We start from the raw sequence: 14,975 nt of genomic DNA on the forward strand, positions 1-14,975 counted from the left end.
ATGCCCAGTTTTTTTTACCCTTTCCTCATAGATCAGGTTTTCTAAACCTTGTCATTTTTGTTTGGCTGGGTGAGCAGGGATCCTGTTACACTTGCTCGCTCAGGTAACATTGCCTGCTGTATTGAGCTTCTGTGCTGTTGGATTTGTGCCCCCTCTCAGGGTCACTTGGACTATCAAGTGATATCGGTTGCATCCTCTGAGGACTCTCTCCTGCACTTGCTGAGGAATGGACTCAGTATTATAAGTGGGTGTTTTCCAACTCTTGATGTCTATGACTAATAAATGACTGTTTCTTTATTAAATAAAATAAATTGATGCTAGTATTTAAATATAAAAATACTGTGGCTACCTATCAATCCCAAAACTTCTGTACCCCTCCTCGCTTTCTGAGGCATTTACAGGTGATTAATTTCTCCCAGTCTCCGACCTTGCATCTGTTTTATAAAAGGCCTTCTAAAGTATCTTTTGACAATCCGAAGTTTAAACCAGTTTCAGGAGAATTGTAGAAGAGGTGGGTAGATTTATAGTAATCCTAGATTTAAAGATGACCTGCAAAGGAAAAGAAAAATTGGCTTGTGCCCTTTTTGGCTTTTATATGATTTCGGAAGTGAGTGTGTATGTGTGCATGAGAGTGTTTTTCTTTAGACATTCCGATTATGTCTAGGCTGGAGGATTTAATAATGGCTCGATATCTAGTAAAATGGTGACATCACAAGGGTGAAACAAGCGAAAGTTGAGCAGTTGAAGTGGCATGGGCTTTTTAATTGTACTGTTTAAACAATGTTTGTTTTTTTGTTAAGACCTATTTAACTTCAGTGACTCAATAGTCTGTTAAATAAAGGAAGCTTTCATTAGAGTCATCTCTCCCACTTCTTCAAATAACGTGGTGAGAGTTTACAATAAACAATGCTGAAAGTGCCCAGAGGTCCTCCAACAAAACTGGGAGAGACAATGTTGTCTAGTGGGTAGGGCAGTGGACAGGCAGTCATCAGGAGAGCTAGGTTCTATTTCTGGTTCTGCCACTGGCCTGCTGTGTAATCTTGGGCAAATCAGTACATTTTTCTGTGCCTGTTTCCCCTCCCACCCTATGTCTGTCTTTACTGTTTAGATGGTAAGCTCTGTGTGGCAAGGACTGTCTTTTATCATGTGTTTTTGTGCAGTTTTTAGCACAGTGGGGGCCCAATCTTAGTTGGGATTTCTAGGCGCTGCCATAACACTAATATTATATATTATTGTTTATTACTCAGGAAAGACCTGACTTGACACATTCACTGTTTTTTATAATGTAAGAAATAAGCAGGGAGAAACCTAAACAACCAAAAACATTCAGGGTTTTTTGCCACATTATCAAAAAGCAAAGCAAGTGCACAAGCCTAGTTTTAATGAGGAGAAAAAAAATCCTTTTATAGGTCAGCTTTAAGGCACGGGCTTGGGACTAAGGAGGATTGCATTCATTTCACAGCTTCACCGCAGTCTTTCCTGTGTGGCCTTAAGCAACTCACCTAGTGCCTCCTTTCCTATACCAGGGAGAAAATAGAATTTCCCTATCACAGAGGGAAGAGAACAGTGTATTGGGCGGATAAATGCATTAATATTCAGGAAGTGTGCAGATGTTATGGAAACGGAGGGGCGGGGCATATAAGTCTAGATGGGCTCCCCATCTTCTCTTCCCCGTTTAGTTTATCTGCACAGTGCATGGCAAGTTTTTTTGTCAAGTATTTCCTTCTGCAAGGGTTGACTTTTTTTTCTTCATCTTGATAGGTGAGTAATTAACACAGAGCATGTTTGTTCTGATTAAAATACACTTAACATCAAGTGTAGATATATAAGCTATATTTTTCAGTAAATTAAATTGAGACATTTAGTCTGACTGGGAGTGGTATTTAGGAGTATAACTATGAAACAGTTGGATTACAAATGTCTGTATTTAATAAGGAAATGGTGTGATACTGCAGCATTTTTGCGTTTGCTGGTACTGACAGCTCAGAACATTGTAAAGCTATTTCCCTCTTTTCACCTATTGGTTTGTGTCAAATATGGAGGAAGTATTTCAATTGCATTACTGTTGTAAAGTCACGATGTTTGCAAGATTTGTTCATGTGATTTTTTTTTTTTGTGGAGGGGGGGGGGAAGATCTGCAGAGTATGTCTTTGCATTATAAAGCAATGCTTACTGGACTTCAGAGTTCAAAATACCAGTGCTGCCAAATGCTGTTGGTGTCCCACCTTTTAGAGGAGTCGCAGGGTTGGGAGCAAAATTTCCCTGGGAGTCTTTGTGTTCCATGAGTTTAAAGAGCCAGGCTTTCTGATCGCTTTCTGCTGCTACAGAGCTTTCCCCTGGTGAGTGGAATCTGCTGTGATTTTTGATTCCTGGCTTTTTTTTTTTTTTTTTTTTAAACCACTCTGAAGTTTCCTCTTGGGAGGATAAATGCTGCCATAATGGTCAGTAAAAATTGATTTCACATTAGTGTGTCATGTTTCTGTGCTATATAATAGGAACGACTGTACATTGTAGTGGAGACATTGCATGGAGTTGTGTGTTTACACAGCTAAGAGGATATGGATGGGGAGTAACTGGGGCCTGGAAGCAGATCATACAAGATGGTGGTAGTTCAGAAAATATCAGGCATCAGGGATATAAGTGTTGTATAAAGTGCTCTGAGAATGAGAATTTATAATTTATAGAATATAGGTTGTTATGCAAAATAATAGCTGACTTTGATCTAGAGGGCAAGCCCTGGATACTCAAACTTAGTTTTTCAACCTACAATATGGTTTATTGGTATGTAATGTTTTGTATTTGTTTTTCTTCTCCTCAGAGTTCAAAGTATTGTAAAAGTTCTACAAACAGCTATCATGCACCCTAGTTTATATATTGTGGTTTTCATTGTAAATATTCCCACTTCAAACTAAAGCAAACATTGCTGCAAGGTGGCATGGTTTGCTTTGCTAATGCCTGGTAACTCTTTCTTTTAAGGAGCAGCCGCACAGAATTGAGATTAGATACCCAAAATCCTCACTGTTTTGCTAAGTGCCAAGGAAAGCACCACCACGTTGGTTTGAATATAAATCCAGTTTCGAGCCCTTGAATGCCCAAGCAGGGCCTATTGCTATGAGAAAAAGGGAAAGGAGAAGTTTTCAATGAAAGACTGAATTTAATATAGTGTGATGGCTGGCATCTTGGTCAACATATCAGGGCTTGAACCAGGGATCTCCAGAACTAAAAGCATGTGCTGCTACAACTCAAACTAAAGAGCCAAGGCTCCTTAATCAGCAATGTAACGGACTCTTATCCACTAGGGATCAGGCATAGAGGGGTGTGCATAATATACACTTACCAGAGGGCTACAGTAGTATCAGAAAATTAGTGTCAATGGAGACGGGCTATAGTTGATTGAGGTGGTGACAATCAGGGCCCCAAAACATCACAGAAGTAGCTGCATTTTAAAAAAATGAGAATTTATTTTGCTTCCCTCGGAAACATAGGGACTACCTGAGCCGTACTCGACTCCTTCCCCCTTGTGTTCATGCTGTCTTTGGACTTCTTGCTGTGTTTCGGTTTTGCTAACTATTCACTTGTTGAGCGTGAGAGGATGTGTACAGTGAGCCAGATTCTGTTCTTGTTTCCACTGTCGGAGAACTCCACTGAGTTCACAGCAGTGAAACTGAGAACAGGATTTGCATCTGTTATCTAGTATAGCCTAGAGATAAGTTCTGAATTTGACACTTGGATGTCACCTATAAGTCTCCAGTGATGAAACAGGATGTACTTCCTACTACAAATAATGCATATGGGACTTTCCATATCTGTTTTAACAGATTAATAGGCTGTGCTTGAGAACTAGATACAGGGTAACTGCAGATGTGAACCTCTTTATGGTGAAGTGTCGTCCACAGCTGATCTAAATAGGTGGTTAAAAGCAGCACATTGCCTATCTTTAGTTCCCTAACATCTCAGAGGCAGACTTTTTTTTTTTTTTTTTTCCCCCTGATGATAACAAATGAACAGGTAATAATTACCTACATTTTAAAATATGCAAATTATTGAAAATATACAAAAATATGTAAGTTATATTTTTCCATAAATTAAATTGAGACATTTAGGCACTGATCCAGCGTAGTATGAAAGCATGTGCTTAGCTTGGGCATTGCATATGCTTGTTAATATTGAGGTGCTTAGAGCTTCAGTCCTAACTGGTATTGTGTGGGAAGAAAGCATTTTTGGCAGGGTGGATAAAAATCAATGATTTAAAAAAAAAAAGATTTTTTTTTATTTGAATCGGATTTTGAGGAAAAAGCCCATCTAAAGATATCTTTGAGCTATAATGTATCTTAATTAAAACTATCTCATCGTGGAATAGGGATTATAAATTTTAATTCTATAGTATGAGACAATCTATTCATGTAATGTTGAAGAAAAGTTTTGTAAATCAGTTCCAATAGTTTATGAATTAGGAACTCAATTTTATGGGGTTCCAGGGGCTTCTGTATAGAATATTTAGGTTAATCTTCCTATCTACCCAATGGGACTCAGTGCTCAGTCTAGAAGATACCATTTTGAGAAATCTTTTGGGACCTGGAAAAGCAGGAGAGCTTGTTTTTCTTTTCCAGATTATGAACAAACAGGAAAATGAAGGTGAAGATGACTGAGTTAGCTGCAGAAGCCAATATTTTAAGTTTCTCATGTTGACCTGGCTAACAGTCGATATATATATTTTAAATATTTCATTTAACAAAAACAAACCTGATTTTAAAACACTTGAATGTTTAACTAAATTCAGAAATTCATATGCTTGTTTTGTTATATTATGATGTTTGCTGTTGAAGAATAAATCCAGAAAATCCTCCAAATATTAATGATAGTTCACCTCCCAATGACTTAATAAATATCTGCTTCAATTACCTTTTGGTAAATGAAATAACCAAACAATGATTCATTTTCTGATACAGCTATAAAACTAATCTGAAAAGTTTTCAAAATAAATCACTGTTTAAAAATGTATAGTATGTACCTTCTAAAAATGAAACCTACATCCATCTCTGAGTTGTGAAGAACATGTATTAAGGTTATAACCAACAAGGATGCACTTTTGTGTAGAAATCCATGGTGAAATAGTTTTCTTGACTTAAAAAAAAGAAAAGGAGTACTTTTTGGCACCTTAGAGACTAACAAATTTATTTGAGCGTAAGCTTTCCTGAGCTAGTCTTTAAGGTACCCCAAGTACTCCTTTTCTTTTTGCGGATACAGACTAACATGGCTGCTACTCTGAAACCTATCTTCTTGACTAGTGATTTAAATCAACTTAATTTAAATCAACTTCACCCTGATTTTTGGGGGTAGGGAGAGTCTTTGAGACAGTTTATTTTGAAGTGGTTTTTGATGAATATGCATTATGCCTGTGTGAGCACTTAAATATAAGTGCAGTAATGAATAAATAAGCAAACATACCCATGGACCAGGATTCTCCAGCCTGCTAGGAAATAAATTTGTACCATATAAGCTGTGCAAAGTGGCCTTGAAACTGCCAGTGGAGAATTCCCACTCTGCAGAAGAACTCTCTGCTGGTGTAAAGGAGAGGAAGTGGCTTTGATTACTCCAGCACCAGTTGCACCCTTATCCCTAACGTAACACCCCCTCCTTTCTCTTATGTGGGTGACTTGGGAGGCATGTGGGAGCAGAGCTCCCTTATTCTCAGTCCTCTACTGAAATAAGATCCGACATCAATGCCATAAGTCAAAGCTGCTCTTGTACACCTCCTCTGAAAATCCCAGCGATAGGTTATTAACATTATGATTAGAAATAGTTATAAAATGTGATCATCATGTCTCACAATATTATTTTTTTAACCTTTTAGTTTAAATTACCCAGCTTTATGGAGTGTGGAGATCTGCGTTAGGCCCACTACCACACACAACATCACATCGGGTTTTATTAGCTCTCAAGCAGCGTGGTTTTTGTTTTTTAATTCCCTGGCTATAAAATTTTAATTGACAATTGATGCTTTTTTCTCATTGATTTCTAGATGCTGAGGGTGAAACAACAATTACCAGCATTTGCTGTTTAAAACAGAATTCTTCCGAGCCTAGCTTTGATAAGTTTCTGATAAAAGAGTACATAGGAATAAAAATAGTTTAAATATTTGTAGTTCTGAAGGAAGTCAAACTTGGGCAAGTCACTTAATCTTTCCATGTTTCTCCCCCATATATAAAATGGGGGAAAGTCCCTTTCTCCTGCCCCTTTTCTGCTTTGTCTATTTTGATTGTAAACCCTCTGGGGCAGGGGATCTCTTATTATGGATTTTTACAGCACCTAGCATAAAGGGGATCTTAACTGAGGCCTCTAAGCTCTACTGTAATTTACTAGTACTAGAGAACACACTGTGCTGTGTGATGCTGGCTGTGCTAGCCTGCTGAAAGGGTGGTCCTGTGGTTAGACGCTAACTTTGGATTGTAGAGTCGGAGTTTAATTTTCTGCCACACCACAGACTTCCTGCGTCACCTCAGACTATTCACTTAGTCTCTCTCTCTCCCTCAGTTTCCCATCTGTGAAATGGGGCTAATGCCAGATAGAAGTTCTGTCTCTCAGGGATCGTGTGGGGATAAATACAGCAAAGGTTCTGAGATGCTCATATCCTAATGTTAGAGGGGCAGTGTAAGATAGGTCATTACTGAGGTCACTAAAAAATGTTTGTTGTGTATGTGACTGCAGTATTGTTGTGTACAGTCCGTGTATATTTTCCAGTTTGCCTCGAGCAGCAGAATGCCCTGTAACCAACCCTGCTACCTTGGAGTAATGAGCAGATACCATTTGCAACTTCTACATGTGACATTCTGTCTCCACTAGGTGTTAAGAAACCTTAGGTTGGAGAGCAACTTTTGTCCCTTTGATACCGTTTTGTTTACGAACCTTGGGGAAAGCACACATGGAACTGAACAGTGTTAAAATTCCTAATATTCTTTGCATCTGAATGGCGATAGTTTTTTATTTTAGCACTGCCAACAGTATAGGAGGAGCAGATCGCTGAAGTCAAAAAGTAGTGCACTTATCCTCAGGGTTTCAGAAGTCACACACCTTCAGTCGTCAATACATATATAAAGCCATACCAGAGCAAAGAAGAATAAAGGGGGGAAAAAGCATGGAATTTTGCATATTTCTTGCAGGCTTATGGCCTACAGCCCTTCAGAGAACCTGCATTGAGTGGGAGGGTGTAGGAGTTGTTGAAAGATTTATAGTTGACTCTTCTATTTCCCCCACGTTTATGGTTTCATTACTGTCAGACTGTTTTCTATCTAATCTAATCCCAGACATTGTGGTAGCTAGGCATTGCTGGAAAAACAAAACAAAGGAACCCCACCCAGACAAATAAGGGAAGCATCTTTCAACATCACTTTTTTATAGGTATTTTTTTCAATTTTTTGCAGATTGCCTTTTCAAGGTGTGTCCTATGAACCGATATTCTGCACAGAAGCAATACTGGAAAGCTAAACAAGCCAAACAAGGAAACCATACAGAAGCAGCGTTGCTTAAGAAACTACAAGTAAGAGACGTTATCTGAATCTGTAGGCAATAGAATCACAATAGAATGAAACAACAATAAAAAATATCTGGAGAATTGCCATGTTGAGTATTATGCCACCATAGCAACCCCACTTATGTACCCCTCGCTCCACCCTCCTACTGCCTTGACTGGAAGTGTTGCCCTCTACATCCTGTCTATCTTGCCTTAGACTGTCAGTCATTTGGAACAGGACTGTGTCTTTTACTCATTGTGTGAAGCACCGGGGACTCCTGTGACATAATATTCATTTATCAAATAACTGACTTAATAGGAGCAGCCCTTTCTTTTAATTTAGTGTGTCACTTTAGGTCTGAATTCTAGAAGTCAAGCGAAGGGACATTTAGAGAACCTTTCCACACCTTCAGCCTGAAATATCTCCAGTAAGACTGTTTTTATTGCTTTCAGTCTAGGTGGTGGCACTTTCTCACCTATTCATCATTGGACACCATACACCTCCTCCTTTGCATCAAACATTGAATATGAGGAAAGGGTTGCTCTGTCACTGAAAAAGGGTCTGCACAGACAGAAAAATCAGAGGGATGATGCTGGTTGGGTGAAACATGATTACCTATTGACATAATTTCACACAATGAAGGGACATCATTCAACACTACTTTCTAAAAGCAATGAAGAAAACATCCAATGGAAGGAGGTGTAGATAGAACAGGGGACTAGGAGTCAGCATTGCTTGGTTCTATACCCATCTCTGTCACTGACTCTGTTTGACCTTGAGTAAATCACTTTAAACTCTGCGCCTGGAACGTGCAGTTTGTGAGCTGAATGCTGCACTTGAGCAGAGTCCCATTAAAGTCAGTGGGGGTCTGTGTGGGTACAGTAGCCTGCCCGCATGCCACACGTTGCAGGATGAGGGCCTCAAGAAGCTATAAAATTACTCAGTAAAACTTCCACAGTATTGCAAAGATTAATTCTATAAAGATTCGTAAAATATTTTTGAGAATCTTGGGTGAAACATACTATATAAGTGGCATTATTACTGTACGATTCTTTTTCCTGTAAGTTACTTCTGATATAAGTAGTAGTGTTTTGGTTTATACTGTCCATATATTTCATGCCTTTAAAAAAAAAAACCCAAAAAACATTTCAAGTCTTAAAGGAAAAGATGGGAGGGTGGAACTGCTTCCCCCCCTGCTTCCCCCCCCCCAAAAAAAAATTCAGGAGGAAATAAAACACCAGGAAATATATTTCTTCTTATTGAACTTCTAAAATAGCATGCAGCTAGGACATGATCTGTAAACGGTGAATCGTTCTATTTTGGGGAATATAAACCCTGCATGATTGTATGGCATCTGTGTGTTTATAGTGCACAAAATTATGATGCCGCAAGAGACTGGTTGTAAATGGTTTATATCAATAGTGCAATAATAGCTGTAAATCGAAGAAGGCATTTTTAATGTGATGCCATTTCCTTTACTTCCTCACTATCCCAAGAGCTGAATCCTAATATTGATTTGCTATTGAAATAAATAATGATTCTTTTGCAGCATGCGGCAGAAATGGAACAGAAGCAGAATGAATGCGAGAACAGAAAGTTGTTGGGCGAAATCGTGAAATATAGCAACGTCATACAGGTAAGCCACTGAGATGCATCTGCACTCTGAGCTGAAGGGGAAATGGATGTTTCATGTCAGGGGTGATTGGGAACATGAAACTAACGTTGCAATTCTTGTTGTGTCAGAGCAGGTAAATAAAACTTGGTAAAAGTTGTTACACTGTATTTTTTTTTTTAAAGATTACCAGAAGTACTGTATATTCATTTTCTAATGGTGTGCCACAATAGTATTTATCAATATGTAGTTATTGTTACTTCAGTCTGGGAAATGGATGTAAATATACATTTCCATGATGTATGTTGCTATCCTCATTGAAAAAATACTATGCAACTTCATCTCAATCACAGGAATCATTTCTCCTTCTTGACATAAATGTGAAAGATGTTATATTCTCAAGCTCAGTAAAACCTTTCCTTAACAAACAAGGGCCTAGAGTTGAATAATCTCATTAAAGGGCTAGTGACATTAAGAGCAGTCCGAGGGAAGAGGGCAAGGGGCACGCAGATATCTAGTAGTGAGTTTCAACTGGCCTGACCATTGTATCCCAGCTCACTATTGTTATAATCTGTATCTAAGAGATGTGGTGTAATATGTCATTGGAAAGCTCATAACTCACCTGTTAATATCCTTGTGTAATGTTAGGTGCAAACAACTGATGCAAAGTTAAGGACATAAACTGAAATCATAATTAATAAAATGTGTTTGCCAGTCAAACAGGAGTCACTCCACCCTAAGCAAAGGAATGTAGTTTCACCTCTGGGCAGTTACTTCTAAAGTACTTTGAAAGACCATGAAACTGTATTTACATATCAGATCAACACAGCTAACAAGTGGGGGGAAAAGAAACGTTATCCGCAAAAGCAGCGAGGAGTCCAGTCCGGTGGCATGTTAGAGACTAACAGATTTATTTGGGCATGCTCGGGGGTCGCATAACTAGTTAGCATTCCAGTCTCATTCGTTATCAGAATTAACCAGACAAATCACTCCACCAACTAAGAACGGCCATGTAAATCTCCTAGTCTTCAAGGTGCCCCCAGACTCGTTGTTTTTGTGGATACAGACTAACACAGCTACCCCTCTGAAACTTTATCTGAGCTATAAAGATCAGGGAGGGGGATCTAAACCTCAAATAGTAAGCAATTGAATCCATGGATTGAATACAATATTAGTGTATCATATAAGGAGGGCCCTACCAAACTCTTGGCCACGAAAAACCTGTCACGGATCGTGAAATCTGTATCATCTAGGGTAAAAGCACACTGGGGAGAAAGTTTCTCAAATTGGGGGTCCTGACCCAAAAGGGAGTTGCAGGGGGATCACAAGGTTATTTTAGGGGAGTAGCAGAATTGCCACCTTACTTCTGTGCTGCCTTCAGAGCTTGGTGGCTGCAGAGTGGCGGCTGTTGGCCAGGCACTCAGCTCTGAAGTCAGCACCCTGCCAGCAGCAGTGCAGAAGTAAGGGTGGCAATATCATACCAGGCCATCCTTACTTCTGCATTGCTGCCGTCAGAGCTGGGCGGCTGGAGAGTGGCAGCTGCTGACTGAGGGCCCAGATCTGCAGGCAGCAGCGCAGAAGTAAGGGTGGCAATACCATACAATGTCATCCTTACTTCTGTGCTGCTGCTGGAGACATCTCTGCTTTCAGAGCTGGGCTCCCAGCCATAGGCGCCAACTTCTCCTGGTGCCGGTGGGTGCTCACACCCCTATTCCAACCCCTTCTCCAAAGTCCCCGCCCCAACTCCCCGTCCCTGCCCCTATTGGACTCCTTCCCCAAATCCCCGGCCACGCCTCTTCCCTCCCTCCTCCCTATAGTGCATTGTGTTCCCCTCCTCGCCCCCTCCCTCCCACAACTTGTTACACCGCGAAACAGCTGTTTTGCAGCTATAAGCACTGGGAGGAGAAGTGGGGAAGGCACGCTCAAAGGAAGAGGCGGAGGCAGAGATGAGATGAGGTGAGCTGGGGGGGGCGGGGCAGGCTGGGGAGCTGCTGGTGGGTGCAGAGCACCCACCAATTTTTCCCCGTGGGTGCTCCAGCCCTGGAGCACCCATGGAGTTGGGGCCTATGCTCCCAGCCAGCTGCCCGGCTCTGATGGCAGTAGCGCAGAAGTAAGGGTAGCAATACCATAACCCCTCCTACAATAACCTTGCAACCCCCTCACAACTCCTTCTTGGGTCAGAACTTCTAGAATTACAACTTTGTGAATTTGCAGATTTAAATATCTGAAATCATGAAATTTACGATTTAAAAAATCCTGACCATGAAATTGACCAAAATGGACCCTGACTTTGGTAGGTCCCTACATATAAAGCCTTTTATGAATGTTTGTAACACAATGGTGATTAATATAATTGTAAAATGTAGGTATTAATACCATAGGAGGAAGTATGGGTATTTATTGATATTATGTTGTAAAGTATGTGGCTGAACAAAGGGAAGAATAGTTCCCGTCCGGACAGAAGTGGGGTTGGGGGAGGTGGTCTGGGAAAAGCTATTTACCTGTCTTCTTTGTAAATTAAATGGAAGCCCCATTTATATACCGGGGGCAGCCCACAGGAATGGAAGAACAGCATGAGGTCAGCTTCCTGGTGGGCACAGCAGGCTGGGCACACAGGAGGGCTTCCTGCCTCCTGAAGCAAGGTCGTTGAATTTTGGGAGATACAAGCAAGGACAGGAAGCTGTTTTAGGCATCCGTCACTAGGCAGACACACGAAGGCAGAGCTCTTGAAAGCTGAGAAAGATGGGTCCTTCAACCAAGTGTGGGTGGGGTGAAGTCTCTGGAACTGAATATAGATGAGAAACCTGCTTAGGCAAAGAACTTTCACCTAGGAGGACAAGGGAAACCAGCCCCTTGTGCTTCTGAGAAAGACCCTGACTGAGGGAAAGTCTGCCACAGCTGGGAAGAGAACTGACAGATGAAAGAAACAACTTGAGCAAAGCTTGTATCTTGCTAGATTAAGTTCTAGACTTTTATTTTCATTTTATTGGCTTGTAAGTCTTTCTGAATTTATTCCTTTTACTTGATCTCACTTCACTTATGTCCTATTGTAAAATAAAACAAGTTTATTAACTGCAAACCAACTCAGTGGTGTGTTTTGAAGGGAAGGGTGTATTCACACCAGTTAAGTTAAACTGTGATGTGTTTTTGTGTCTTTGGAGGAACAAGTGAACCATATTTCTCTGACCTGTCCAGGGGAGAGCTGGACATTGCCGAGCACATTGGTTTTGTGAAAATATGGGACTGGCTGTAACCAAAACTGGTGGAAGCTGCTGGGGCATTGCCGAGATCACAGCTGCTGAAGCAGGGTTGTCTAGCGCACAGCCATTCAGGGTGTGACCTGCATGCTGGTAGGCTGCTGGTGAGCTGCTGAGGTTGGGAGCTACAGCAGCAAAGCATTGTGAGGCACTAGGGTTACAGGAGGAGGGTGATGAACGCATCCCACACTGGTCCGGATTGGCACCCTGCACTGGCCAGACTGTGAGCCGGGTGTATATACTACATGTATAACTGATCACTACACTGTTTTCTTTAGGATCTTATACAGTAACTGTTTCCTTGGTTTATTCCAATGTACTTTGATCTCTTTTCTAGTTTGATTTTTGTCTTCATTTATTTGTTATGAAAAATTGCCAAAAGCTTTTAAATAAACTCCTGACAGAAAGGTAAGAGGAACCCTAATTATTTCTGTTATTGACAGTTACTGCACATAAAAAGCAACAAATATCTCACCGTCAATAAGAGGTTACCAGCTCTCTTGGAGAAGAATGCTATGCGGGTGTCTCTGGATGCTGCGGGGAATGAAGGGTCCTGGTTTTACATCCAGCCATTTTGGAAGCTGAGGAGCGAAGGTGACAATGTAGGTGGAAAATCTCAACTAAGTTGTTTAGGGAGAAAGCAAAGGGATGTAAGAAGAAGAAGAATTTCTTAGTTAATGGCATAAATCAGGACTCAAAAAGCACACAGAGTTATTTCTAAACAATGTCTTTGCTGAATATATAGTACATAAATTAAATACATAATGCTGCCTCAAATGCAAGAGGGAAGATAACGTCCAAGGTTTGGTTCTACACTGGTGATGCACAGTGGGTAAGAGTGTCAGCTGGTGTAAATTGGTGTAACAATGACATCAGTGGTGCTACACTGAATTACACCGGCTGAGAGTCCATCCCATTGTATATTGGGGGGCTTGGAGGGGGGAATATAGGAGAAGAACCCGTAGATTCTGAAATAAACTCACAAAAAGCAAGAACATTCAGCATAAAGGGCAAAATTCTGTTCTCAAGTCCATAGAGCAGCTTTCTAGCAAATATGCTGCACTTTTTCCATGCACTGAATTCCCTGTGCCCTCTCAGGAAAACTGTGCCCAACTCTAAGAGGGAATTGGATTTGATAATCGGGTGGGTCTTTTCCATCTCTAGCTAGTATGATCCTACTATTGAGTCCAGGCGAGTTTTACATGCTAGCTAAAGATAGAATTTAAGTAGAGATCATGACTCCAGATCTAAGAGAATTGTGTGCTAAGCTTGAAACTCAGTCCTCAAATCGTGGTTTCACATCCACTATGCCAGTTCAGATCCACTTCTGACAGGGCCAAGTTCTAGGTTTGGCAGCTTCATATTGCAGACCTGACTGGGGATTCCCAGGCAGGCTCTTCATTTGTGGAGTGCTAAGCAAATCTCTCATAAGCAGTAGCCACAAACAGTAGTGCTTTCTTAGACGACAATGGTTTCTTATGAAAATATACTGGAGGAAAATGTTTATCAAGTATGCTAGAGGGAGTTGTTAGAATGTATTTGATTTGTCTGATAGGTCACACTGTCACCTTTGATTCAGATTTCCCATTAATATGTTTAGATGCAAAATGTAAAAATAATATAAGCCCAAGGCTGGATCCTTGATTTGGTTATAGGTAATAAATTTAAATTCAGTTTAAGAACTGTGAGTGATACAATGAGGATGAAATTCATATTTTATTATATGATAAAACGAAAGCAAGCATGCATCAAAGCATTGCAGTCTAACAACTGAACTCTACATTTATGCTCACATTCCTAAGATGAAAAGACACCAAGGGGTGATCTGACCCTTCATTTAAGCTCTGTATGATGGTGTCTGCAACTCTCCATAAATTGGAAGCTACCCTATTTATAGTAAATAATAATATATTAATTAATATTAAATCCACCTTTCTACCATATGTGTTCTTCAGCTGCTGTATTTAATTATCTGTACCCCAGAACCCAAATATCTTCCACTTCTTTTTTGGCTATTATCAAACAACATTATAATGATCATTTGCATCAATGCAAATTTCTGCAGTTATCAATATTCCAAAAGATCCAAAAATTCCCCTACAACACTTGCTAAAACCAGTTAGAACAAAAACGTATTTACTACGTGACCCAAGGTTATGCCTTGTGTCACTACTATTAATACTTTTTATTCACTCATACGAACAAACTTAACTTTAGCTAATATGAAGCCTAAACTTTAGGCCTAAAGGCCTATGCCCTACTTGCATTTCAACACATTTTCAGTTAGCATAAGTAAATATTACCCTCATGGCTTACAATGCTTAGCATTGTGAGATTTTTCTTTTAAAAAATAATAATAATAAAAAGATTTTAATTTGATGTTACGCTGACTTCTTTGGAGCACTTCCATAGATATTTGTCACAGTGATTGAACCATATTACATAATACATTCTAGCAGTCTAGTTAGATGTTCTAGCAACTGCATCAGGGGGCTGGGCAGAAGAGGGTTGCATAGATCTGGTGGTTGGTCTTTGCAAGAGGAGTCTTCAGATGCCCTGTTAAATCACCTTTCCATAGCCTCTGCACCCTGAGAT

At 40.2% G+C, this 14,975-nt stretch overlaps 1 protein-coding gene across 2 annotated transcripts in view; it reads left to right on the forward strand.

The window, feature by feature from the left end:
- Positions 1-14,975, forward strand: part of ITPR2 (inositol 1,4,5-trisphosphate receptor type 2) — a 356,350-nt gene that overhangs the window by 63,092 nt on the left and 278,283 nt on the right. For both annotated transcript variants that reach the window (XM_073317588.2, XM_073317596.2), the window contains exons 3-5: positions 7,422-7,537; positions 9,061-9,147; positions 12,824-12,982. In XM_073317588.2, coding sequence (XP_073173689.1) covers positions 7,422-7,537; positions 9,061-9,147; positions 12,824-12,982 — 362 coding nt within the window. The remainder of the gene's footprint in view (positions 1-7,421; positions 7,538-9,060; positions 9,148-12,823; positions 12,983-14,975) is intronic.

This window comes from Lepidochelys kempii, chromosome 1 (assembly GCF_965140285.1).
Source record: "Lepidochelys kempii isolate rLepKem1 chromosome 1, rLepKem1.hap1, whole genome shotgun sequence".
Classification (NCBI taxonomy): domain Eukaryota; kingdom Metazoa; phylum Chordata; order Testudines; family Cheloniidae; genus Lepidochelys; species Lepidochelys kempii.